Raw genomic sequence first — 24,952 nt, forward strand, 5'->3', positions numbered from 1 at the left:
AACCATGGTAAGGAAGAAACCCAAGTCATCAAAGCCATCTAAGGGTAAAAGCTTAACCATCAAGTAGAAACCACAACTCAATGCTAAACTACTCGGAGGAAGCAATACATCAACACTTAACCACCATAGGTAGAAGCAAATCAACAAAGTCAATTAAGACATAAGTTTAGCCATCAAGAGCACTCAATCACTCAGGACAAAAGCACAACAAAAGAATGTCGGAATGTCTAATGGCTACGAAGTGAAACAACTATACTCAAGTTGTGCTAAAGGTAATTAGCACATCAAAAATCAACTAACCACTCGAGAAAACAAACAAATACAATCTATATAAATTAGTCTTCAATCTTCACAATAAAAAATAAAACCAATAGTATGTGTAAAATAATTTTACAGCGACAATGTATATAAATTAAATTATATTAATATTATTTTATTTTAAATATAAATCTAAAATATTAGAAAATAAAAAATAAAAAAAATTTACATATTATTCCCAACAAAATGTATATAAACGAGATTAAAAAAGCACACAACTCAAAGAAATTGAAATCGTTGAGAGAAAGAAAAGAAAAGAAGAGAAAGAGAACGAGTTGACTCAGTCAATCAAGCATGGGAGAAGTGACTCGGATAATGATAGGAGTGAACGAGTCAAGCTTGAAGGGTTATCCAAATCCTTCAATCAGTAGCAAAGGTGCTTTCGAATGGACGATTAACAAAATCGTTCGTAACAATGTTTCTGCTTTCAATCTTCTTTTTCTTCATGTTCAAGTTCCTGAAGATGGTTCGTTTCTTCCTCTTTTGGATTTTTTTTTTTTGGTTTAATGTCTTGTATTTCATGTTTGATTTGTTGTTGAAATTAATTTTGATGTTGTTTTATGAATTCTTGAAAAATTATATATGCAATTTTTTTGAAAATTTTCTGTTGATTACAGTGTGATTTGATGTTGGTGACATTGTGTGTAGATTGAGTTTGATGAGATTGTAGTGGTGTTTGTAGTTGTTATCTTAGGGAATGATTGGATTAGTTGTTTATTTGAGGTTTTATAGTGATTTATATAACTTATAAGCACTTTTGTCTATGAAGTACCGACACTCCTGTGATTAGACCTGTCCCGATGTCGGACACGCGTGTGTATCAGACACCGACACTTATAATTATTTACATTGAATTGTGTCATTTTCTCTAATTATTATCGGTGTCGACATGTCCATGTCTGGTTCCGTGTCCGTGCTTCATGGCTTTTGAGACCGATTGTGAGAGCTTAAGAAAACAACTTATGACATGTTTGTAAGCTGTTTTTGACTTATTTTTATAAGCTTTTCAAGAATCGAGATAGCTTATGAAAACAACTTATAACTGTGATGAAAGAGCATTCCATATTCCAATATATGATTTGTGATCTTAGTAAGTGTTTGGATTGACTTATTTGAGTTTATATATTGTCATAAACACTTATAAGACTGTTTGCGGGAGTTTATAGAAACAGACTATGACATGTTCATAAGTTGTTTTCAGCTTATTTTCATGAGATCTTCAGAATAGCTTATGAAAATAGTTTATACCTTATATGAAAAAGGTTCGACTTTAGTTTATCTTTTGTTATAAAAACAATTATACATAAATAACTATATGATAAGTGAAGTTATGGTATAAGCTCTTAATTAAGTTATTTATGCAAATAGTGTTTGGTTTTGTTACTTAAGAAGTGTTTGTGGAAGAACTGATTTAGAGTTTATTTCAAACTATATTTGTGTTTGAAAACAACTGATGATATGTCTTCAAACTTTTTTATGTTTATTTCAGTAAACCTCTCTAAAAAGCTTGTAAACCAACATTGGTGAAAAACGACTTATTGGATATTATCTATTTATACATGATACTTGTGAGTGTTTGGGAGAATTATAGAAATAGCTTATGATATGTCCATAAGTTGTCTTCGGCTTATTGCAATAAGATCACTAGGATAACCTATGAAAACATGTTATAGTTTATAAGTTAATGATGTAACCACATTTCTTGCTTGAGTTCAGTAACTTTTTTTTAATGCATTCTTGCCATAGTTTTTTGCATTTTCCTATCTGTTTTGTGATTTGTTAACCCTTTACTTTGAATTTGAATCTAATCCAGTGAGGCATTTATTTACTTTTTACCTAGGATGTTAATAGCGGCGCTATAGCGTAGCGTTTTACCACCTCTCTGCTATGCTATAAGGCTGCTTTCCGCTATTTAGAGAAGCGGAAATAGCGGCCGCTATTTGCAGGAAAATAGCGTTTTGGTAGCGGTGGCGTAGCGGTTTGGTAGCGCTATTTGACCGCTTTAGCGTTTTGGAGGGAAAAAAATTGATGAAAATCCTTATTTTGAAAATAAATCATAAGTGAGCGGTTTGGTAGCGCAATGGCACCATCTTCTAGAACTGCTGATAAGAGAGGCTTCATTAAGCCTACTGGTGACAACCTTGATATAGGTTGCAAGTGGAATTCTTATAAAGACAGCAGCAAGAAAACAATTATTTGTGATTTTTGTTTTCACCCTTCCAATGGAGGAATAACAAGAGCAAAGAAGCATCAGTTGGGGATATCGGGAGAAATAAAATCATGGAATGTTATTAGTCTTTATTTAGAACCTATTTTGATGGTAAATGACAATATTTAGTATAATTATTAAGTAAGAAAGTCCTTTTAATTTTGGGTATTTTTCTATTTTATGTATGTTGTTGGAATTTATGTTTAATTTGTACATGACCGCTATACCACTATAGCGCTACCCGCTATACCGCAATAGCATTTTTGAGGGTCGGCGCTACACGCCGCTATCCGAGATTAACAACATAGCTTTTTACAAAGAAAAATAAAGGGAACTACAATCTAATGGTTGTACATTTGTTTCATTTCTTGTAGGTCGCGACTTTAAGAACATGAAAAAGAAAGAAACGGTTGGGGGGACTCATCTGCTGGAATACTTTGTCAATAAGTGTAATGAAATTGGGGTAATACTTTTTCTTCTCTACTTGTATAATATAATGTTAAAAGAAATATGATCTTGGATTTTGAGTAGATGACTTCTGCATGAGCACTTATGGTAAAAGAAATATTTAAAGAATCTTGTAATAACTGAGGTTTTTAAACAATAATTTCTTATAGAAGTTGACATTAGCATTTGTATCTTAATTTCTTGAGAAGATCTTGTTTAACTTCTTAAAAGGACTTAGATTTTTACTGCCAAGAAAAACATAGCCAAGGAAACTCGACCGTTGGATGAAGATTGGACAGCTCATATTCTCGACTGTCAAGGAATATCAGTCGTTTGATCTTCATTTATGGGTTGAGATTTATAACCACTTGACCACATGAGAGAATCTAAATCCTTCATAAACGTCTATAAACTCGTTGAGACTTTTGTTTGTGAAAAATAGTAACAGATTTTTTAATTAAGCTATCGTAAATTAGAAGCTAATCCAAACGGCGCCGCAAGCTAATATTTATACACGTGTAGGTCCCCTGTGCAGCATGGATAAAGGAGGGTGATCCCAAAGAAGTGATACTGAATGAGGTGAAACGGATCCGTCCAGATTTACTAGTTGTGGGATGCAGAGGTCTTGGACCTTTCCAAAAGTAAGTGCACGGCCTCTTATTTTCCATTATGAATTGTCTGATTTTTTATGAAATTCCAAGAATGCATCATAGCTCCTAGAGTTCAATCTATTCTGAAATATGTTACTAAGGATGTAATGAACATAGCTAATTGTTATAAATGATGTGTTAACTTATATTAAAGCCATGATGAGGATATTATAAATAAAATTGTGAATGTCTATTGAAGTATGGTATGAAATTTTAAATATGGAATGAGCATGTTATGGATTTCTTGAAGTTTTGAATATATATTGGTTCGATATGTTCAACTAGTGACTAATTCATTGGTTCAATGAGTAACTTACGGTCAGTAATCGGTTTGAGTGTGATGTTTTCTGTAGGGTTTTTGTTGGCACTGTTAGTGAATTTTGCTGGAAGCATGCTGAATGCCCTGTCATGACTATCAAACGCAATGCAGATGAAACTCCAAGGGATCCTGTTGATGACTAGTAGTTTGACATTGGAGATAGATTACATGTGTTGGTGGAGCTGAAAAAAATTAAAAACAAAATATTGAACATAAGTAAGATTAGTGTATGAAGTAGTTCAGTGTAGGAACATGAGCATGGTCTCGAACTTTTCGAGCTTTCTTGCCCTTGTTCCTTTTCTCCTTTATCTGTATGTTTCCTCTTTTCAAGGCTCAAGGTAGTTACCATTTTCGTAATCTAATATACATGCATACATCGAGATATTCGTAAACCTAACTATACAAATTAATTGATTGATACAAGGAAACTAAAAGAAGGGGTTTCAAATATTCCGTCTATGTTATGTGTGAATGGATGTAATTCAATAGAAACATCCAAATACTTGTTTTTTGAGTGCGATGTATCTGAAATATTATGGATAGATATCTTGTCTTGGTTAGATAGATATTCACTGTGTTTTGCAAAAAACAATAGCTACTGTCATCTGATTCAATTCACAGCTTTGATTAAGGTTCTGAAGGAATATCTTCATTCAATGACGTTTTTGGTTAATTTGGAAGTACCACAATCAAGTGGTCTTTGCTCAATGTGACAAAATTAATGGACCACTTTAGATATAGGAAAATTAGTGGTTTTAATGTCAAAAGTAAAAAGTTTCTCTTATGATGATCACTACCAATGACTATTACAATCACTTAAGTGCTTATGAGTGGCTGTTTTATCTTGAACTTAATTCAGTATTCTTGACCGATTTGGTTGTGCCATTTCGATGCTTTTGTATTATTTCTTATGACATTTGTATATTTCTGATCTTTAATGTCTTGGACGTTGATCGATCTTTTATATTATTTCTCTGTCCTTTGAGAAAAAACACTCATATGTAGTTTTTTTTTTGTTGTCAAATTGTCCATTGGCGAGAAATTTCACCCTTAAGTTAAGATGGATAAGTGGGGTGTTCGGAGTTCGAACCCCAACACTGCATATATAATACAATGTATCGAACAAAATAATAGTAATTAGTATATATAATAAATATCAATAGTAATTAGTATATTTTATAAATATCACGCAATACATCAAACCATACAACAATACACTGAGAAATACAAAATTCTACAGTCTGGCATATGTCACTTTCCAAGTAGAAAATACCATATTCCAAAACTTATTTAGCTCTCTAATCTGTTAAATACTTCAGATCACATATATTATTCTCCTGTTCTGATTTCAAGGAAGTGTGTACTCTGTAAAGAAAAAAGGACAAGGTTAATTAATCACATTACACAATTGTTCAAAAGGAAAGTCACTACATAAAATCTTGACCAATTTTGTAAAATATGCATACATGTTCTGTTTGTGTCAATTGGAGAATTACCAATAGAAGATGTCATTCATGCATTTAATCAATTATTTTTCTGAAATACATCAACTATGTTCATTATTTTGACTTAGCCTATTTTATGTTACAGCCGGTTGTAGACAACTAGATTAAGTAAAATAATTTTATTTTTCAATTTAACAATGTTGAGGTAGAAGATCTATTTGCAAGGAGATGTTAGAAGCTACAAACAACTAACGATTTTAATTTGATCGGTCATCTTACTATTTTAAACGCGTTTTCAAATATGCACTGTCTGTTTGGAACTGTAACGAGTTTGACATTTCTTGTATCCCAAGACTACTCACTCGACACGCTACAACTAGTAGTATAACACGATCAAACACATACTAAATCAAATAAGAATCTTTTGTCAAAAAAAAAAAAATCAAATAAGAATCTCATGAAGATTAATTTAGTTCAATTAAGTAGCTATTAATTAAAAATTAGTTGTTTGTTACTTACTTCCACATTTCTTTCCAGCAGGTCGGTTCCTAATGTTGCATCTCTTAGGAACAGTGATAGCAATAGCAGGATTAATCTTAGCTTGTTTAGCAAGAGGTGATAAAAGAACAGAACAAAGACATCTTGGAGAAGTTCTAAGCAAAGCACCAACTCTAGCACAACAAGCTGGTGAAACTTTTGCCCTCACATTACGTGTGGCACCCAAACATGGACTTAGACTAGCTGCTGCTGACCCAATTGGTGTCCTTCCACATTCTCCAGCTGCCTCAGTTTCCATAATTAAGACACTTGATGCCAAAAGAAACATCACCACTATTGCAAGGAATGTTCTAGCATTGAAATCCATGACCATTTTTTGTGTGAAAATCTTATGACTTTGAATTACTTACTAGTATGATTGGTTTGGTTTGTATGTGGCACATTGAATTAGAAGGACCAAGTAGCATAGTTATATAGTAGTAGTAAAGTTAAAAAGGGGCATGACTCATGAATATGACATTAAGTAGTAGTAGTAGTGGGGTGGTTGTGGCAGCATTAGGATATTCAACATATAATGATAATGTTCATGCTAGAAGAAGCTAGGTTCACATTGCATCCATTTAGTAGCATTTGATAGGTAAATATGTGCCCGATTCTAAGTTGGTAGTTTGTTTCACAAAATTAAACAATTGGACTTTGAAACCTTAATTAAGTGTCTATAGAAGAAATATAGGGGCTATTATAGTTAGGGATTATTAAAAAGTGATATTTTTAACAAATAAAAAAGTGCTTTGATGATTTAAAAAAATAGTTTTATGTCGGACGTCTATGACTGAGTTCAAACTCCGATTCTCTCATTTGTGTTTAAGTTTTTGATAGCTTTGTCATTTTGTTTATGTACCAAAACCAAAATAGTCTTATACATGCACAGTCCTTTAAAAAATAACATAAGCTATTTTGCGTTTTTGTATCATGCTGAAAATTATTATTCTTTAAATAAAAAAAATCAATTATTAAAATTGCTGGATCAAATTGGATTTTTTATTGATTTTTCAATACCAAACCAAACCGCATACATATATTTTAATATTTGTTTATCTTTTTATTATTATGATATATTGCATTAACCTATTATTTATTGGTTTTTAAATTTTTTAATACTATTTATTAATTCAATTTAATCTTTTTTTTTTACTAGTTTATATGTTTCAAATATTTTTAAAATCACTATATTTTTTAGCTGTTAGTAATATTGGTCCTCGCTGTCGAATTTTCAACAGAACGCTGATGTGACATATTTAACATATAAAAAAATAATCATCAGATTGTATGTTACATTATTTAAAATATGTTAAATCGCCGGTATTTTTAAGTGAAAAAATCTAATAGAAAGATGAAAATTGAGTGTTTTAAAATAAGGTGACAAATTTCATTATATCTAAATCCACTACCTTGCTAATGTATGCTATTGCCAGGGGTGTACATGGATTGGGCAAATCCGGTTGACCCGGTCAAACCCACCCAATCCAACCCAAAAAAGTGGGTTGGGTCGGGCAAGTGGGTGAATATGGATTTCAAAAATGAAAAACCCATAAAAAAAGTTGGGTTACGGGTAAAACCGGACCCAACCCAAAAAACCCACTTACCCACTAGTGCTATGTTTTTTGAAGTATTTTTTTATGAAAATACTAAAGATTTTTCAATTTGATCATTAAATATTTTTATATTGAAAATAACTTATACTATTTTTTAAGAAAATAGAAAGATTGAATAATTCTTATAAATAAATATGATAATTTATCGCACTATTTAAAAAATAAAATGAAAAGCTTGAATAATTTTCATAAACATATATTATAATTCATCATTTAGTCATTTGGTCATTTGATATTAAAAAAAGCAAAAAAAAATATTTGGGTAGCAAACTATCTAACCCGTAAATTAGTGGGTTTACACGAAAAATAGGTGATTATTTTTTATAGTGAAAAAAGTTACACTATTTTTCAAAAAAATACAATGGTTGAGTTATTTTTATGAAAAATATGATGATTCGACATTTAAATATTTAATATAAAAAAATAGAAAAATAATTTGGGTAACCCACTACCCAACCCAATCCAACCCGGAAATTAGTGGATTTACCCAACCCGGCCCAATGTTATAACGGGTGGTTATTTTCCTCGACCCAATCCGGAGTATCCTATGTGGTTCGGGTTTTGGTTTTGGTCAAACCCAACCCAATCCGGCCCACGTACACCCCTAATTGCCACTGCTTATGGTATAAGATAAATTCAATTAAGGTATAAATAAGCCCTTTCTAACACAGTTTTAGGAAAGAGTACTGCTGATGATTTCTTCTACAAGCATATCTTAGATGTTTTCTCTCCCCACCCCCCATGAATCTTTTATCCCCCCTGAGTTTCCAATTTTGCCCTTGAAAAAACTTCGGTTCGTAGAAACCGAAGTTTTTTTTTGCCTTGAAAACAAATTTCGGTTTCTAAAAACCGAAATTTACTCTGAATTTGCACTAGAAAAAATTCGGTTTCTGCGAACCGAATTTTTCACAAGGGCAAAATTGGAATATTGGGGGGTATAAAAGAAACACGGGGGGCCCGAAGAGAAAACATCCATATCTTATTCCATCAATAGAAGTAGGTGAGCTGAAAATGTAGTGTGAACATAGAAAAAGTTGGGCAGACAATTTTTTTTGATGCACTTGAGAGAGGCTACCTCATAATTTGTTCTTCCACTAAGCATGCTTGACCTATAAGACTACACGTGTGGTTTTGTTTACCATGTATGCAAAACTGATTTCTTGTAGATCAAATGAAATTCAATAAATTTTATTAGACAAATTTAATATTAGAGTGCATGTGTTATGTGACATGATTGCATATGAAGAATAAGTGGTATAATAAGGATACTTTCCAATTAATGTTCTGAATTTGTATTATAGAAATAAATTAAAAAAAATCTGAATTTGTATATTAGGTTAAATATATTCCGTCACAAATTTTTAAGTCTAGTCTTTCATAAAATTAATCACTTTTAATCCTTATTTTAAAAAAAATTAATATATAAAGACTAATTTTTATAGTCATCGAGACTTTTTTTTCTTTTCCCTAACACAAATTAAAAAATATCACTGAAATTCACGTATACTATGAGGTTTCAAGTTTGAATATGAAGATGTTTGACCTAATAATATCGACAATGATAGTTGAGTTAGGATTTACAAACAATAAGTTGAGATAGTAGCGTACTAAGAGTTTCCAGGACCATGCCATTATGTTTCGACAGTTGGGCCTATTTCTTATATATTTGTCTTTGCTAGTTCTGCTTAATTTCTCCTATTGCTTTGAATTCTAGTCATCCTATGGCTTCAGTAATTTGAAATTATTGGAACCAATCCATGTTGAATGGAATAAAGTACCTCTTTTAAACTTGTCTCTTCACTACTTCTTGTACATCAACCAAAGGGTTTTTTGTCTAAAGAGAGCTCGTGGATGCCACTAACTTCCCTATTTCACACAAAGCAAAAAGATATAGGTTTGTACCTTAGCTGACAAACAAAAAGTGATGTTTTTTAACAACAAAATTTTTCTATAGAATAAAAAAATATAGGTTTGTTTGGTACCTTAGAATAGGTTGGTTGCCTCTTCTTCGTTTTTCAGAACGGCGATGAGATAACGACCAAACCATAATACCAGCCAAACAGAACCAGAAAGGCCGTGAAATCATAACAGCTCGAGCAAGGGAAGGAATGGCGAAGAAGAGTCTACCAAATATCTAATATCCCATAAACATAAAGATAAAGAAAGAAGGATTGATAAGTAAACTTTATAAAGTAATCTTGCATGCATCATAACAATAAAAAAGACCGACTTACATTTTCATTTGGATCATGGCAATGATTATTAGTCTTTTTAATCTCAATTGGTTCATCATATACAAGATAAATTGTTGTTTTCTTCACAATGAATTCATTTGAAAAAACAACCACCACCTTAATTTCGTTGCCAGGTTCTATACTTGATATTACTCTCTGCCACTCATCCTCGTCAAAAGATGCTAATAATGCACCTATCTTGTACACCTGAATGGTGTTCTTTGTGCAATTTATCAATAATACAACTTTAAAACCTTCTGTTGTTGTATTGTCTGGGGAAGAAGAAGAAGAAGAATAGGCAATGCACATGATTGTCTTCAAAGAACACCCATCCACTTGAGGAACTTCGAAAGTTACAGAAGAACCGTTGCTACTGAAGGTTACCCAATTGGGATAATTGTCACCTGGGAGGAAACCAGTCCCAATGGGAGGCATTTTCTGTACAATCCATGTATGTGAACAAAAAATTAAACCTAATCCAAACAAGGGGGACAAATTTATAATGAAACATAAATAATATACAATTATTGTGAGTGACTCTTTAGTCTTAACTCTTAACCGTACATTTTACAAAGGAAAGGGGCTCTGGTAATCTAGAGTTCAGCCGAGAGGTAAATATATACTATTGAGGTACATATATATACCTACAAATTATTTAAATTTTACATATATGATCCATTATAAGCCAAGTTTGACATGTGCATTGAACTTTGAGTGTCTGTGACATATAAAACAAATATAGAAAGACTTGGGTTTGTGTTTGGGTAAGTAAGTAAGGGAAGGAGAAAGAGAGAACCTGCAAAATACTTTCTCTAAGAATGTTGGCGACATTGCAGCTCACTCCCATTTGAATCAAAAAGGATGTCAAGGAATTTTTAGAGCTTGACATACAAACTTGACTATGGGAATGAATTGATGCTGAAGTCGAGAATCCCTCACAATTCCGTGTGTTGGAGCTATCCAAAATACTAGCTACAGTTTGATTTAATTGAGCTTCTGAATCACATTTCAACCAAAGACGTTGAAGATTCTGAAGGTCTTCAAAAATTGATGATAGACAATAGAAACTGTTATTTTGTTCATCTGTGATATCAAGACATGAAGTTCCTGCAAATGTTTGAACTAAGGATAGGATACTATTTGTTGGAGATAACCAAGACTGGATAATAGAAGGAAACACTTTACGCGCAAATCCTTCATAGCCACAGAGGGAAATATATGCAATGCTTTTTGATCTTACTACTGCAAAGGGAACTTTTGCTATAGCAGTGTTATCCGCAACCAGGGTGGTTAAAGATATCATTTGTTCTATATCCTCTTCCAACTTGTCAATTTTTGTACATCCAGACAGAATGAGAGTTTTGAGCGAGTCTAACTTATAGATGCTCCTTGGAAGTTCATGAAGGCCTGTACAATCTTTCAAATTTATTAACAGAATTTTTTTAAGCTGTCCTATATTAGAAGAAACCGAAGACAAACTTGGACAATCTTTAAGTATTAACTTTTCAAGATTTGGCAAGTTCGAAAAGTTTGGGGTATGTCTCAAGTTATGAGAATGACTAAGATTAAGAATTTTCAGCTTCACCAGCAACTGCAAGTAAAGAAAGTGTGAAGACATATATTAGAGAAAGAAATTTACAAGAAAATATACAAACAGTTAGACAAAAGTATGCTCTTAATATTCTTGAAATGGAATGGTGAATTATAACCAGTAGATAGTTTCATGGATTCAAATGTTACAAATATTCTTAATAAAACTGTTATTCTTGAGTTCCTCACAATGCCATAAAAAAAAATTGAATTTATACCTGAGACTTCCTCCACACTCGTTCGAGCTTGGAATATTTGAATTCAACGGCAACTAGACTTTGTTGATGAAAGTCTGAAGGTGTACACTTTAAAGGGAATCCATGCCAACTAAGCCACCTAAGATGTCTTGGAAGATATTTGTAATCTCCATCTAGTTGTACGCCAGAAAGTTGAAACAATCTAAGCTTGTCCATCTTCTCAAATGCTTTGGTTTCCAAATAAGTTGTTGAGTCCATTCTTGACATCTTTAAAGTCAATCCCTTAACATCTAAAGTACTCTGTGAAACAAAATGGTATGAAAAATAAAACACACAGCTTAGGTTTGAAGACTGTCGTCTACTACAAGAAAAGAAGTAGCAAAAAATGAATCAGATATATTCATTTTGCATCCTTCTACATTAGAGATCAGATGTTTAGTTAGAGATATAATATAGAACCATTCGTATAATTTTTGCTTGATAGCTTAAGGTTCTGAGATATTTTGGTTTTATACAGTGCACAGTGGCAAAACACAACACAAGCAATGTAAAAAATAAAACCATGCATGAAGATCTTACGGTATCTTTTGGCAACTCAAGCACATCCTCGTAACGCCATAATCTACTTGGCTCCTTGCCTCCCTCTTTAGATTTCTTACGAATGATCTCTCTTCCCATGTCTCGTAACAAATCATGCATTCCAATCTTGTTTTTTCTATCAACAGTTACAAGGCTTTGTTGTACGAGGACACTTATTCCAATTTCTGGAAAATGCCCACAGTCTTTTAATATCTCAGTTACGTCTTGCCGGTCCATACCAATAAAGAAAAAAGCAATATCAAGGAATATATCTTTCATGTCATCATCAATTAAACCATCAAAACTTATTCTGAGCTTCTCAGACACTTCATCATTTGGAATCAGTTTGAGTTTCTCCAGTACGCTATTCCACTCAGTTTCCCTTTTCCTAGTCAACAAAAAGGACCCGATTACTTGAAGAGCTAATGGCAGTCCACCAGAGTACTTAACAACATCCCTCGAAAGGTTAGTAAAACCTTTGCTTGGAATTGGTTGCTTGAATGCATGCCAATTAAAAAGCTCGAGCGATTCATTGTCATCCATTTCCTTCATTCTGTATACATGGTCAACTTCAAGCCTACTTAGTAAATCATCATCTCTTGTTGTGATGATTATTCTACTTCCCTCACCAAACCATTTCCGATTTCCACACAAAGCATTCAATTGATCCAAATGATTCACATCATCAATTACAAGAAATATCCTTTTCTCACAAAGTCTTTTCTGTAATATCATTTTTCCAGATTCAACAGTGTCTATCTTTATCTTTGTAGTTTTGTAGATGTCTGAAAGAAGTCGTTGTTGTAAAGAAACTTTGTCATTATCTAGTTTCCATACTTCCCTGACATTGAACAGGAAGCTCTTTCCGTCAAAATCATGACGAATTTTATTGTAAACTGCTTTAGCAAGGGTTGTTTTTCCGATCCCTCCCATGCCCCATATCCCTAGTAGTAGAGGATCTTTTGATTTTTGGCTGTTCAATAGTTGAATAACGTCTTGTACACGTGACTCTACTCCCACCGGATGGTCAGCAACAAACAATTCTGTCTTGTCTAGCAAACGAGTAACAAGTTCAACTATTTTCTTGATATCCTCACTTTCATTCCTATAGAATATGATCCCAAGAGTAAGTGCATAAACAAACAGTTATATAAGCATTGTACAAAATGTAGATTTTCTTTTTTGTCTCGTATGATCATTTTTACCTGGAATTTATGATGACAACCCCTGCTCGGCCACCAACTTCTTGGAGTGCTGTTTTCCATTTCCTCTTTGTGTATTCATCCACTGATATTGTTGATATAAGATATTCAAAAGCTTTTCCAATCTCTCCTGTCTGATAACGTACTTCTGAGGGATCTACCTCATAGAACACTGGTAGAACCAACGTACCATTGGTTCTGCCCATTTCCACAATTCTTTCCAACTCCAGCAAGCACCATTTTGAATTAGCATAATTTCTTGACAAAACGACAATAGCAATTTTAGACTGTCCGATTGCTTGCAACAATGAGACTGTGATCTGATCTCCTCGTTGAATCCCATCCTCGTCTTTGAAAACATAAATCCCAGAACTTTGAAGAGACGAATGGACATGTGAAATGAATTTGGCGCGACTGTCTTCTCCTCTAAAACTCAAGAACACATCGTACATCTTCGTCTGAAATAATAACCAAATCACCAAAACTTAAATATAAGTAACTGTAAACTTTGTAAGCAATTGACATCAACTATGAGTTGATACCTGAACTTTGATACTACTTTTTGACATTATTTTCATAAATTATGAAATCAAATGTTAAAAACTTAGATTAATGTTCACTCGGCTTCCTTCCTTTGGCATTATTTTTAAATTTAGAAACAAAATATGTACATTAACGATAAATCAAGTAGCTAGGGCGGAGCACATATCTACTCACCTCAGCCATACCCCTTGACCGTTGCCTTGTGATTTCGCCTCCCATTGCTCGTACCAAAGTATGCATTCCAATCCTGTTCTTGCTATCTATAGTCACAAGGCTTTTGTCTACAAGGACTCTTAGTCCAATATCGGGTTGATGGCCAGCATAATTTAAAGTCTGAATTACATCATCTTTATCCATCCCAATAAATAAAGTAGCTATCTTAAGGAAAATTTCTTTCTCCTCATGTTGTAAATCATCAAAACCTATTCTCAGTTTCTCCATTACGACATGGTTTCCATTGGTTTTGAGTTTCTCCAGTACAATCTGCCATTCCGCTACAGATCTACCGAACAAAGAAGACCCAATTTCTTCAAGAGCTAGCGGAAATCCACCACAGTACTCAACAACATCTCGACAAAGGTCAGTGTAACTTTCTATAGGCCTCAGAGTTTTGAATGCATGCCGATTAAAAAGTTCAAGAGATTCAGTAGAGTTCATATATTTTATTCTATATGTATGATCAACTTCAAACTTACGAAGTATATCTCTATCTCTTGTTGTGATAATTATTCTACTTCCACGACCAAACCATTCACGACTACCGCACAAAGCATTCAACTGTTCCAAGTTATTCACATTGTCAAGTACAAGAAATATCTTTGTACGGTGAAGGCTTTTATGCAATACCATTTTTCCTGATTCAACTGTATCAATCTGTATCTCTGTTGTTTTGTAGATGTTGGAAAGAAGTTGTCGTTGTAAAGAAACTTGGTCATTTCTATGTTGGAAATATTTATTAACATTTAGGTGAAGGAAGCACTGGCCCTTAAAACTGCTACCCATTTGATTATAAATGGCTTTTGCAATGATTGTTTTACCAATCCCGTTTATCCCCCATATCCCCAGAATTATGGTATCTTGTGATTGTTTCTTGCTCAATAGTTGAATAACATCTTGCAGACGAGCTTCTAATCCCACTAGGTGTTTATCAACGAAAAAGAATTTGTCTTCTATGAAACGAGTCAAATCGTGTACTATGTTATTGATACCTTCCCTTTCGTCCCTATAAAATACGAGCCCAAGATAAAATGCATAAGCGACAACATAAACAACCGAGAATGAGAAAATGAAATCCGGATAAATACCAATACCTATTGCAGGTATAAGGATAGAAATTGAAATAAATAATTCTCTCTTATGATCTCAAGCTGTTACACTTTTTTATATATAGCTCGGTTGGAAGCTACATTGTAATATATATCGGTTGAAAGAGAAAGTGTGTACAAAAACATAGCAATTTATTAGTGGATTAAAATGAGGCTATACTAGGAAGAAAAAGGTGCAAAAATACACTTCACTAATTTGGTGTTAATATTCCAAAACCACACTTAAAAAGAAACGGAAGGAGTATTATTATTATTTACTTAGTTTTAGGAGAGAGTACCTGAAATTCCATGGCAAAAATCCTAGCATGTTGCTAACTCCAGAGAGCGCGGCTCTATATCGCATTGACTTTGCTTTTCCAAAACTTTCTTTCTGACTGCGTACATGGTAGTCTTGTACATTATAATAAACAGGCACAACCACCTGTCCTATGTTTGCACGACAATCCAGTATCTTCTCCAGTTCTTCTAGAAACCATTTTGAAGCATCAAAACTACTTGAGAAAATGATGATACAAGTTCTAGAAGCTTCGATTGCTGAGAAATTTGTCTGATCTCCGGTTGGAAGATTGTTATGGTTAATGTAAACAACAAGTCCAGCCTGTGTGAGAGCTGAATACAGTGCTGCTGCAAAAGGTTTACATAAGGCTTTGTCATGGTAACTCAAGAACACATCGTAGTCGTAGTTCCAGCCATGAAGAGGAACTCTCACGGACATGGTTTAAGGAGTCAAGTCAACTGAGTAATATTGGATACACACAACACAACAAACTCACAGTGAAGAAGACTCTTGTTGTTTCCAACAAAGGCGTCATTAGCTATGAATGCATAGGCCATATTCGTTTCCAACAAAGGCCATATTCGTTTTTATTGGATACACACAACACAATAAACTCTCACTAATGATCTGTACTTTTTTTTTATTTTTTATTATTAGAACAATGTGACTTAAATCGATGATAATGTACCTTAAATATTGACTTATTTCTTTTGGTAATTTATTTAGTATGAATTGCTTAAGAATTGTGTAATTTTGTCCTCCTAAATTTAGCTCAGTTGGCAGAGACATTGCATTATATATGTAGGGGATCAGATTCGAACCCCGGTCATCTCACTTATGCACTCTAAGGGTGGAATTTCTATCCACCAGGCCACTTGACCAAAAACAAAAAGGAAAAAGAATTACAGAATTTTGTATCATTTAAGAAAAATATGTATGAGTTGCATAAGTATTATATCAAACTCAAAGTGGCATCATCATTAGAGATGCTATTAGTCAAAGTTCGTTATAATATTTGATATTTTTTTCCTTTCCTATTTTTTTTGGCAAAATTACTCATGTGGTCACTTAACTTAATTTGAGATAATGATATAATCATTTATCTTTATTCATTTTATTACTTTTTTTTTTTTGACTAAATTTTATTACATTTTTTATGTTTGGATAGATATTTTAAACTTCAAACTATGATATTTTTTCTTTGTTAATCATCATAACATTGCTTATAAAAAAAATAATCATCATAACATAATTTATCAACTAAAAAATTTCAGAATCACAATCTGTTGGGTTATTTTTAACAAATGGAAGCAAAGTTAAACAGCGTGAATTCAAACCGTTGCTAAGTGTTACACTCCTGCAGAAGAATCCTAAACCTAAGTTGTAACAACTTTTCATTACAAAAACCTAACCACTATGTTCCTATGGTCAATATTACAAATATCATCCACATTGATGCTTCCACAAATAACAATATGTCTTCAGATATCAGAACAAAGTTTTCGTGAATCACGATAGCCGAAGATTTTGGTTCTATAGCAGTGTGAAATGAATCCTCAAATACTAATCAAAAGTCCTCTAAACCTAAGAAGTTGATAAGTAATCTAGCAAGCCAGAATAATGGTTATGTACAAAGCAAAAATGAATATAATCAATTATGTTTGTTGGCTAGAAAGGACTGACAGTATGAGCTAACTTTAACATGAATTCGGGTACAAGGCGTCTCCTTGGAGGAGCTGATGCATCTCTAGAGAGGGCCTCAGCATCGCCAGCATGAATATATGCTACTAAATCATCAAACATGTCATCATTTCCACCCCTCATAGGATCCTGAAAGGCATAGGCAATTGAAATAAATGGTTACTTAAACAAGGTTAATCATCCATGAGAAGTTTTTTTCCAGAAAAATTAGTAAACGCCACTCCTAAAAAGAAACATTTTGACAGAGTAAAAATGCGAAAAATAAGATAGTTCAGAGAGAGGTAAAATGAGTGATACAGTTAGATAATGCATTTTATCTTCATATATTGATCGAATAAACCGATCAAGCCTTTGATTTTAGGTAATATAGATCGAGTTCATGTAACTTCAGATGGAAAATGCAAAGTGGTGAATAACCTGTAGAAACACGTCTGTATGAGTCTTCCCTTCATATAAAATTGCTTCAGCTTTGACTCCAAGTCTTCTAAGAGTTTCAGCAAATGATGTACTGCCAAAAACAAAATGTATATAAAAGTTCAAAAGCTGAAACGGTAGATATTTTTGAAATAAAATGCTTCATTTTAGAAAAAAGAAGCAAAATAATTGGACTTCAAATTCACCTTACAAATTGAATACCCTGTCTTGAAATTGTATTGTATACTTACAGACTCACAAATTTGAAGGGTTAAGCTATTAGTCTTATAGCGCCTAATTAATCCATTTAAAAGCAAAATTTGCATAGAACTAAATTTAACCTATCTCAAACAAGGGTTCAACAGTTTGTTCACAAAATTAGTAAGTGATTCTTACTTACTCGAATCTTTCTTGTATACAATCAGGTTAATAACTTCTTGCTAAAATATTTCAGTGATAACACAAAGCTTTGCATTGCTTAAAATAATTAACACACTCTGCACTCAAAAATAGCTCCCTATGGATATCTCAACAAAATCTATCGACAGACGCATCGACACTGCTAATGTCAAAAACACACACGCACACAAATATATATATATATATAGGGATTTGCTAATGCACACCCACTGTTTTTTATGAAGGTGTGCATTAGCAACATACACCTTAAGGTGTATTTAACTACTTTTTAGTTATCATTTGCTAACACACACCTTCTAAAAATTAAGTAGGTGTATTATAGCAAATGCCTATAGGAGTTGCTAACGTACACCCACTTATTTTCTAGAAGATGTGCATTAGCAACATGCACCTTAGGGTGTATTTAACTACTTTTTAGTTATAACTTGTTAACACACACCTTCTTAAAAATAAGCGGGTGTACGTTAGCAAAACCCATATATATATAAAAAAAAATGGGTGTCGGACACGTGTCTTAATTGTCAAACACATGTCATATGGGTGTCGGACATAGAGACACACCTAATCTCAGAGTTGTCCGTGCTTCATCAAAATTTAAAAACATAACAAATTCATCTAAAAATTGATGTTTTCTATTGTCAGTACATAATTTGAAAACCCTTTTGAAAGAGGTTCAAACCTTTGATCTGACGGTATGGAATAATCTCCGGTGCCATGAAAAAGAACCATATTAGGTAGTAGAGAAACAGCATTTCCAATGTTTGGATCTTGAACCATTACTTCAGGAGAAAACCGCCGTAGTGATTCCTCCCCTTCCATTATACTGTAATAGATCAAATCTGTCATTTGAAAGTTTAACACAACAAAAAGAGCAGAGAATCATATATTAACTAAACTCAGACTCAGTTTACGATAGTTTTAGAGTGTACCTTAAAAAGATGGAACGGTAGAGGCCTCTACTGTGGAAGTAATCTACTAGGTTGAACAAATTATACCTGATTTGAGGTAAGAATGAAACAAAACAAATAAGTAATGCAAATTTAGGTGTAAATCAATAAGCATTAAGAACCACTATAAAACCATAACTAGAACAATCTGTAATCATTGTACATATCTTTTTTATAAATTAAAGATTTAATCCATCATTGAACATGATGAACATAAATCAAAATGCTTCCTCACATCACAATCAAAATTTACACTTTACAAAGAAAATGCTCGGGTTGCATACCCTCCGGATAAACCAAAATAAGCCTTAATCTGGGAAAGACTCCAAGAAGTACTCTCTCCTTCGCCAGCCTCTTTGATTGCCTGCTCCACAATTGTACACGCTGCAATATGTGCCCCAGCTGACTGTCCCATTAGATAAATTCTGTGCAGGCAAAAACACATGAAAAAATGATCACCGGTGATCAAGAGAATCCATTACCTTCAGAGAACGACAAAAAGAGTACCCTGCAATGACATGAATCAGATGATGATTATATACCTGTTAGGGTCACCTCCATATTCTGCAATGTTGTTGCACACAAATGAGATGCCTTGGGAAGCATCTTCTATCATATCACTGATGGTTGCCTGAGGAAAATTTCTGCGCACAATGATATGTTCGATGAGACTACAATACGAAGAAGATATATGCAAGTAACACACTCCTTTCACTTTTCTAACAGGTGTGTTTTTGTCTCTATTATTTTCGAGAGCAAGTTGAGCCTTTTCATCTGATGCTTAGTTTGCTAAACATTGTTCTGTAATTTCTCTCCTAGTTATAATGAAGCATTGAACACCTTGATACTATTCATTTTAATGTTTGAGGTCTTGTATCAATTTCAAATATTTATGATGCAAAATGATTTGTTTGATTAATTGATAATTGTACTCAAGTAACTTGGTTTTTCTTGAAAACGGACAACATAGAAGTGTACTAGCTGCTTGTTCAATTCTATGATACGGTTCAGACTTAATTCAGCAAATCCGTTAAACATATTTTTCTGAATGGTTAGGAGTATGTCTACCAAACCTTCTCTTTATCACTAAAGCAATATGGCATTGTATATGAACTCATGTGCTGACAGTACTTCTCAACAAAATGGCATTGATAAAAGAAGAATCATTATCTACTTAAAATTACAGGAGCTCTAATTTTCCGGTGTCTATTCCTCTTTCATAAAAAGAGGGAGCTGTTAAAAGTTATGCTTTTCATAAATAGGTTACCCTCTCGTGTTCTTGGTAATGAGAGTTATGTTCGACTTATGACACCTTCCTTTTTCTTTTATTTCTATTGTTTAGTGTCTGTAGTTTCTCCTCTTTGGTTGTGTTATGTGTAGCCTTTGATCATGTTCATCACATTGTAATGAGCTTGATCCTGGTATATCTAATGTGTTTTCCGAGGTTATTCATTATTAATTTCAGAGGGAGAGTGTACTTGATCGGCCTTCTTTGAAGTTGAGCCCTCCCTTCTTTTTGTTCCCTAATTTCTCTCACTTAAATATAATCCTTCTTACTTGCACCTTTTTTTCCTAGAAACATTGCTTAGACATAATTGAGCCCAAATTGACTCTCTTGTTCCTTTCTTTAATTATCTCCTTATTTTTCTCTATATCAATATAGGGACGTCACAAACTGAAGCCAATGAAGCCACAACTGCAATCGCGACTCGCGATGCAGTTGTGGTGATCACTCAATCTGCAATACTGTGGTCAGTAGTCACAATTGTGGTTTGTGGATTGCAAATTGAAATTATATCTACAAAAGAATATTTTAATTAGGAATTAGGAACCATATCAAACAAAAGATATGGGTAGAGATTTCATCACATTGGTAAAAACCCAATTATTTCCACTCTCGAATTATTTTGAAGGAAAGTATTCATATGCATTGCATTAACCATTGAGTATGTTAGACGTGAACTTCAAATAACCTGCCGCTTTTGTCATCTAAATGAAATCTAAATTCACGTATCATTTTGAAGGAAAGATGACTGCACTAGATAAAGTATAGTATTACGACTTTTTCAATTGGAATTTATAATGGATGTGGGAAGCTTTCTTGCAAAGAAATGATGTTAATGGCACCAATGACACTACCAGATACTTATATAGATTCTAGAATTATAACCCTAGAGGTGATTTTAGACCATGTAAATAGATAATTTGATCCCTGAAAGTGGCTCTTAGTTTAGTTTTGGTCCCTGAAATTATCGGTATTTAGAAATAGTCCCCCTTGTGTCAAGTTATACACAATTATGTCTTTCTGTCAACTACCAATCAAGTTTAGCAGAGTTGCTGATATGGCATGTTAACTACATGAGTGTCATGTTAAGTATGGCATACATTGAAGTAAATAGATAATTTGATACTTGAACTTGTGCAAATTTGGCAACTTCATTACACTTTGCTTAATGACCATGGACAGAAGGATGAAACTGTGTAGTTAGCATGCCATTATAGCAACTCCATTACGCTTTGATCAGTGGCCATCGACGTGCTTAGGGATTAATGTGTACACACCGAACTTTCAAGGACAAAAGATAAACCAGATATTAAGTTCAGGGATCAATTTATCTATTTACTTCAAATTCTCAATCCCGTGGATGCTGGCTCTGTGGTGAGTGGTGAAGGCCTAATTTCGTAACCCAAACGAAAAGATTTCAAAATTTGATTATATAACAATATTTGATATTCTGAACAGAATCAATGAGTAGTCCTTTTTTGTGCAATCTAAAAACACGAGGATTGGGACCTAAAGCACCAATGAGAGTATCAGAGAAGAAGAGATTGAGCAATGATAACGCAGTTAGAAGATTACCTGTAATCTATGCATGCCACAATGATATCTCTTTCCGAGAGCTGTTGACCTAAAAGAGAACCCCATGCTTTGTAACTGCACAAATACTTCAAAATTTGTAACGACTGAAGTGACTTTCCACAAGACACACACAAACACATGAATCACTTAAAAAATGAAATTAGTAGTAGCATCTGATAGCAAGGTGTGACAAAAATCAGAACTGAAAAACACAGTATATAGTTATAAACTTCCCCTTCTTGAGGTTGAATATTATAAACTTAAATCAGATATTATAGAGTTCGACTCGACCAATTTCCCGATGCACCTCAATCAATTAAAAACCTTCTTATAACCATCATGCTGTAGTCAAACATCAACAAAGCTTAAGGGTCGACATGGATGTGATGAACTTCATGTTTAGTAAAATATATAAATAGGAATTGAAGCTCATACATGAACAGAAAACTCGATGAATAGGGAATGCCTTCTCAACAACAAAAGATCTGTCTAGCACCTTTTTTCATCGAATTACAAATTCAAGAAAGAAAAAAAAACATAAGCATCACATACCCAATAATCCAGGCTCCGCCAGTAATGAAAGCAACAACTGGTTTTGGGCCGTCGCTATTTCTAGGCAAAAACAAGTCAAGCCTGCAAAAGAAAATAAGCTATTAATCAAAATTACATCAGTTAAGAATTTATAAATGCAGAGAGAAAATATTTTTTTAAAAAAAATTACCTATTTCGTGGTTTATCTCCATAAACTACACTTCTGCGTATCTGACTAGAGAAAAAATAATGATATCCAACTGTGAAACAGAAGGAAAATACTTATTCTCCAACATAATATTGATGCTTGATATAAATGTTTTCAAATAATTTATATATATATATATATATATATATATATATATATATATATATATATATATATATATATATATATATATATATATATATATATATATATATATATATATAATTATAAGCATGTAATTATGCCATAGATCACTGAAATCGAACCTTGAATAAAGCCTGGTAAAAGCAATAAAGCATAACAACCAAGAGCAAGAAATTGTGTGATCCATTTATAGCCTACCCTGAATAGAAATAAGTGATTAGAAAGCATCCATAAAGTAGGTAATTATGTCCAGATTTTTAACATAAGAACATAATGCAAGAATCCACAACCAATATGAGTCTTAAAAGGTGCTCCTATATTGATTAAGAGCAATTGGAAGAGCTTATTTGGGCTTAGCTTACAAAATTATCTTTATGATATGTCCAAAAACTGTTTTCAGTTTATTTTCACAAGTTCTCCATGATAACTTGTAAAATCAACTTATGTAGAATTTCCCCCATCTTCTCTTCATTTGTAGAAATAGCTTATTTGAACCCTCATGTGATAATGTTAATTGAAGAAGCACTTAATTAAGATGTTCACCGAAACACCCCTTAAACACAAGGCTTTTTAAGAATCATCGCGACAGTGTAATCATTAGTTTTAAGGTGTCCAACTTATCTTCTAACAGTGCACATATTATATTTCCTATGAAGGGAATGAATACTCTAGATCTTCTTTTCTACTACATAAAGATAGATGTGTCTCAAATATTTATTACTCCGTCGTAATCTTACTAGTACAAACCAAAACCCCGTGACACTTGAGTATAGAAAATTAGAAATCAAAGACACAAAAAAATCTTCCAAACACACCACCAGTCAACATTGAAGATCACATAATCACTTACTAGTATACAATTAAGTGCTTAATTAAATGGTTTATCCAAATAAGTGCTTATTTAAATGGTCTATCGAAACAAGGCAAATTACATAAACAATAAGCATTACAAATTCAGATCACATAGTAATATTGTGTCTCCTAGATATTAACATTAATTCGTGTGTAATTATTATCTTATATATATATAATTTATTTATTGTATAAAAGATGAAATGAATGAAGAATAGATATTCCATACCCAAGATAAGACAACAACTTCAATCCAAGACGAGTCAAAAGAAAAGTTTCAGAAGCAACATGTCTAACATCACGACCAAAGGAAGAAGAAGAAGATCTATTAGAATTAGAAGTTCCATTAGAAACAAAAGACAATGATTCATCACTGGCAACACGTCTACGTCTTTTCTGATAAAAAGATTTAACACCACCACCACCACCACCAATTGAGTTGAAGCTTGAAGATCTTGATAGAAGAGGCTTAATAGACATGATCTTGTTGTTTTTGTTGTTGTCTTTGAATGAAGAAGAGATTAAGAGACTCTTCGATGGATCATCATCATCATCATCGTTGTTGTTGTTATCTTTAAGTAACATTGTAGTTGTAGAAGAAGAAGAAGAATGAAGATTTGGTAATTGAAGATTGGTTATGGGAAGAGTCTGAGATGGCATTTTTGTGACAATTGGCAGTTTGACAGTGAATCTTGAGAGAGGATGTCGGATTTGGGAGAGAAAGTGATGAAGAATTGCAGAGGAGAGAGAGAGAGAGAGAGAGAGAGAGAGAGAGAGAGAGAGAGAGAGAGAGAGAGAGAAAGAGAGAGAAAAGGGGAAAAGAGGAAAGGTTTTTGATTGGTTGGAATGTGTAACAGATAAGTAACGATACAGTTGGTTTTTGTGGGATTGTATATAGATCGGATCCCCCAATGGAGAGGTTTTCTTACAACTTGGACTACTTTTTAAATGAATTTAATTTATATCTACCGTCAGTCTACAGTTATTTTGTACATGCGTCCAATAATATACTGATATATCATGTATGATAATTAAAAACACGTGTCACATTCATTAAATGATTTGACAACACGTCATTGAATGTATGTGTAAAAAATATTTACACTGACGGTGCACAATAATTAAACTCTTTTTAAATAGATTAAAAAATTCATCTCTCCGGAAATTCAACTTCTTCTTATATTAAAGACTAGAGGGAGTATGGAGTAATTTCGATGGGAAAAATCATAATTTCATCACTACTCCCTCCGTCCCAGAATATAAGCAAAAAAAAAGTTTTCACACTTATTAAGAAACTCTAAATTTTATCAAAACAAACAATTGAGTTTCCCGTATTACCCTTGTTATAATTACTTCTTGTTAATGGAAAAAATTAGCTTTTTAAATG

The 24,952-nt window shown here is 33.2% G+C and overlaps 4 protein-coding genes across 6 annotated transcripts; 1 reads left to right on the forward strand and 3 right to left on the reverse strand.

The window, feature by feature from the left end:
* Positions 1-528: 528 nt before the first annotated feature.
* LOC123924429 (universal stress protein A-like protein) lies at positions 529-4,300 on the forward strand. Its single transcript, XM_045977316.1, has 4 exons — positions 529-784; positions 2,902-2,990; positions 3,497-3,615; positions 3,978-4,300. Exons 1-4 carry the CDS (start codon positions 613-615, stop codon positions 4,084-4,086), a joined length of 489 nt encoding a protein of 162 aa, XP_045833272.1. The 5' UTR covers positions 529-612; the 3' UTR covers positions 4,087-4,300.
* Positions 4,301-5,099: 799 nt separating this feature from the next.
* Positions 5,100-6,343, reverse strand: LOC123924430 (non-specific lipid transfer protein GPI-anchored 15). Its single transcript, XM_045977317.1, has 2 exons — positions 5,908-6,343; positions 5,100-5,308 (listed from the first exon to the last, which is right to left on the reverse strand). The coding sequence occupies exons 1-2, from the start codon at positions 6,257-6,259 to the stop codon at positions 5,292-5,294; spliced, it is 369 nt and encodes a 122-aa protein (XP_045833273.1). The 5' UTR covers positions 6,260-6,343; the 3' UTR covers positions 5,100-5,291.
* A 2,683-nt stretch (positions 6,344-9,026) lies between these two features.
* Positions 9,027-16,324, reverse strand: LOC123924431 (disease resistance-like protein CSA1). The gene is made up of 9 exons (XM_045977318.1): positions 15,490-16,324; positions 14,061-15,108; positions 13,347-13,801; positions 12,142-13,246; positions 11,584-11,862; positions 10,572-11,366; positions 9,776-10,213; positions 9,524-9,675; positions 9,027-9,407 (listed from the first exon to the last, which is right to left on the reverse strand). The coding sequence occupies exons 1-9, from the start codon at positions 15,924-15,926 to the stop codon at positions 9,356-9,358; spliced, it is 4,761 nt and encodes a 1,586-aa protein (XP_045833274.1). The 5' UTR covers positions 15,927-16,324; the 3' UTR covers positions 9,027-9,355.
* A 432-nt stretch (positions 16,325-16,756) lies between these two features.
* Positions 16,757-24,434, reverse strand: LOC123924433 (probable isoprenylcysteine alpha-carbonyl methylesterase ICMEL1). 3 transcript variants are annotated; one of them, XM_045977320.1, is made up of 12 exons: positions 24,365-24,434; positions 23,795-24,323; positions 22,836-22,912; positions 22,552-22,621; positions 22,383-22,463; positions 21,831-21,905; positions 19,513-19,614; positions 19,255-19,395; positions 18,953-19,018; positions 18,703-18,846; positions 17,607-17,697; positions 16,757-17,318 (listed from the first exon to the last, which is right to left on the reverse strand). In XM_045977320.1, exons 2-12 carry the CDS (start codon positions 24,223-24,225, stop codon positions 17,157-17,159), a joined length of 1,440 nt encoding a protein of 479 aa, XP_045833276.1. In that variant the 5' UTR covers positions 24,226-24,323; positions 24,365-24,434; the 3' UTR covers positions 16,757-17,156. The 3 variants fall into 3 exon arrangements, with proteins under 3 accessions (XP_045833276.1, XP_045833278.1, XP_045833277.1); XM_045977322.1 differs by having other exon boundaries at positions 23,795-24,329; positions 24,365-24,432; XM_045977321.1 differs by having other exon boundaries at positions 23,795-24,333; positions 24,365-24,389.
* Between the last annotated feature and the right edge of the window lie 518 nt (positions 24,435-24,952).

The sequence above is a fragment of the Trifolium pratense genome, linkage group LG4 (assembly GCF_020283565.1).
Source record: "Trifolium pratense cultivar HEN17-A07 linkage group LG4, ARS_RC_1.1, whole genome shotgun sequence".
Lineage (NCBI taxonomy): Eukaryota > Viridiplantae > Streptophyta > Magnoliopsida > Fabales > Fabaceae > Trifolium > Trifolium pratense.

Bases quoted from the DNA above. Each gene is read 5' to 3' on its own strand.
- LOC123924429 (XM_045977316.1), top strand. From the start codon at position 613: ATGGGAGAAGTGACTCGGATAATGATAGGAGTGAACGAGTCAAGCTTG. The intron at 2,991-3,496 runs GTAATACTTTTT...ATACACGTGTAG, and splicing joins ATAAGTGTAATGAAATTGGG to GTCCCCTGTGCAGCATGGAT. The intron at 3,616-3,977 runs GTAAGTGCACGG...TGTTTTCTGTAG, and splicing joins GGTCTTGGACCTTTCCAAAA to GGTTTTTGTTGGCACTGTTA.
- LOC123924430 (XM_045977317.1), bottom strand. From the start codon at position 6,259: ATGGTCATGGATTTCAATGCTAGAACATTCCTTGCAATAGTGGTGATG.
- LOC123924431 (XM_045977318.1), bottom strand. From the start codon at position 15,926: ATGTCCGTGAGAGTTCCTCTTCATGGCTGGAACTACGACTACGATGTG. The intron at 13,802-14,060 runs GTGAGTAGATAT...TTATTATTTCAG, and splicing joins GGTCAAGGGGTATGGCTGAG to ACGAAGATGTACGATGTGTT. The intron at 13,247-13,346 runs GTAAAAATGATC...CATATTCTATAG, and splicing joins GTTGTCATCATAAATTCCAG to GAATGAAAGTGAGGATATCA.
- LOC123924433 (XM_045977320.1), bottom strand. From the start codon at position 24,225: ATGCCATCTCAGACTCTTCCCATAACCAATCTTCAATTACCAAATCTT. The intron at 22,913-23,794 runs GTATGGAATATC...ATTTCTATTCAG, and splicing joins AAGTTGTTGTCTTATCTTGG to GGTAGGCTATAAATGGATCA. The intron at 17,698-18,702 runs GTTTGAACCTCT...TGTTTTTGGCAG, and splicing joins TCCATACCGTCAGATCAAAG to TACATCATTTGCTGAAACTC.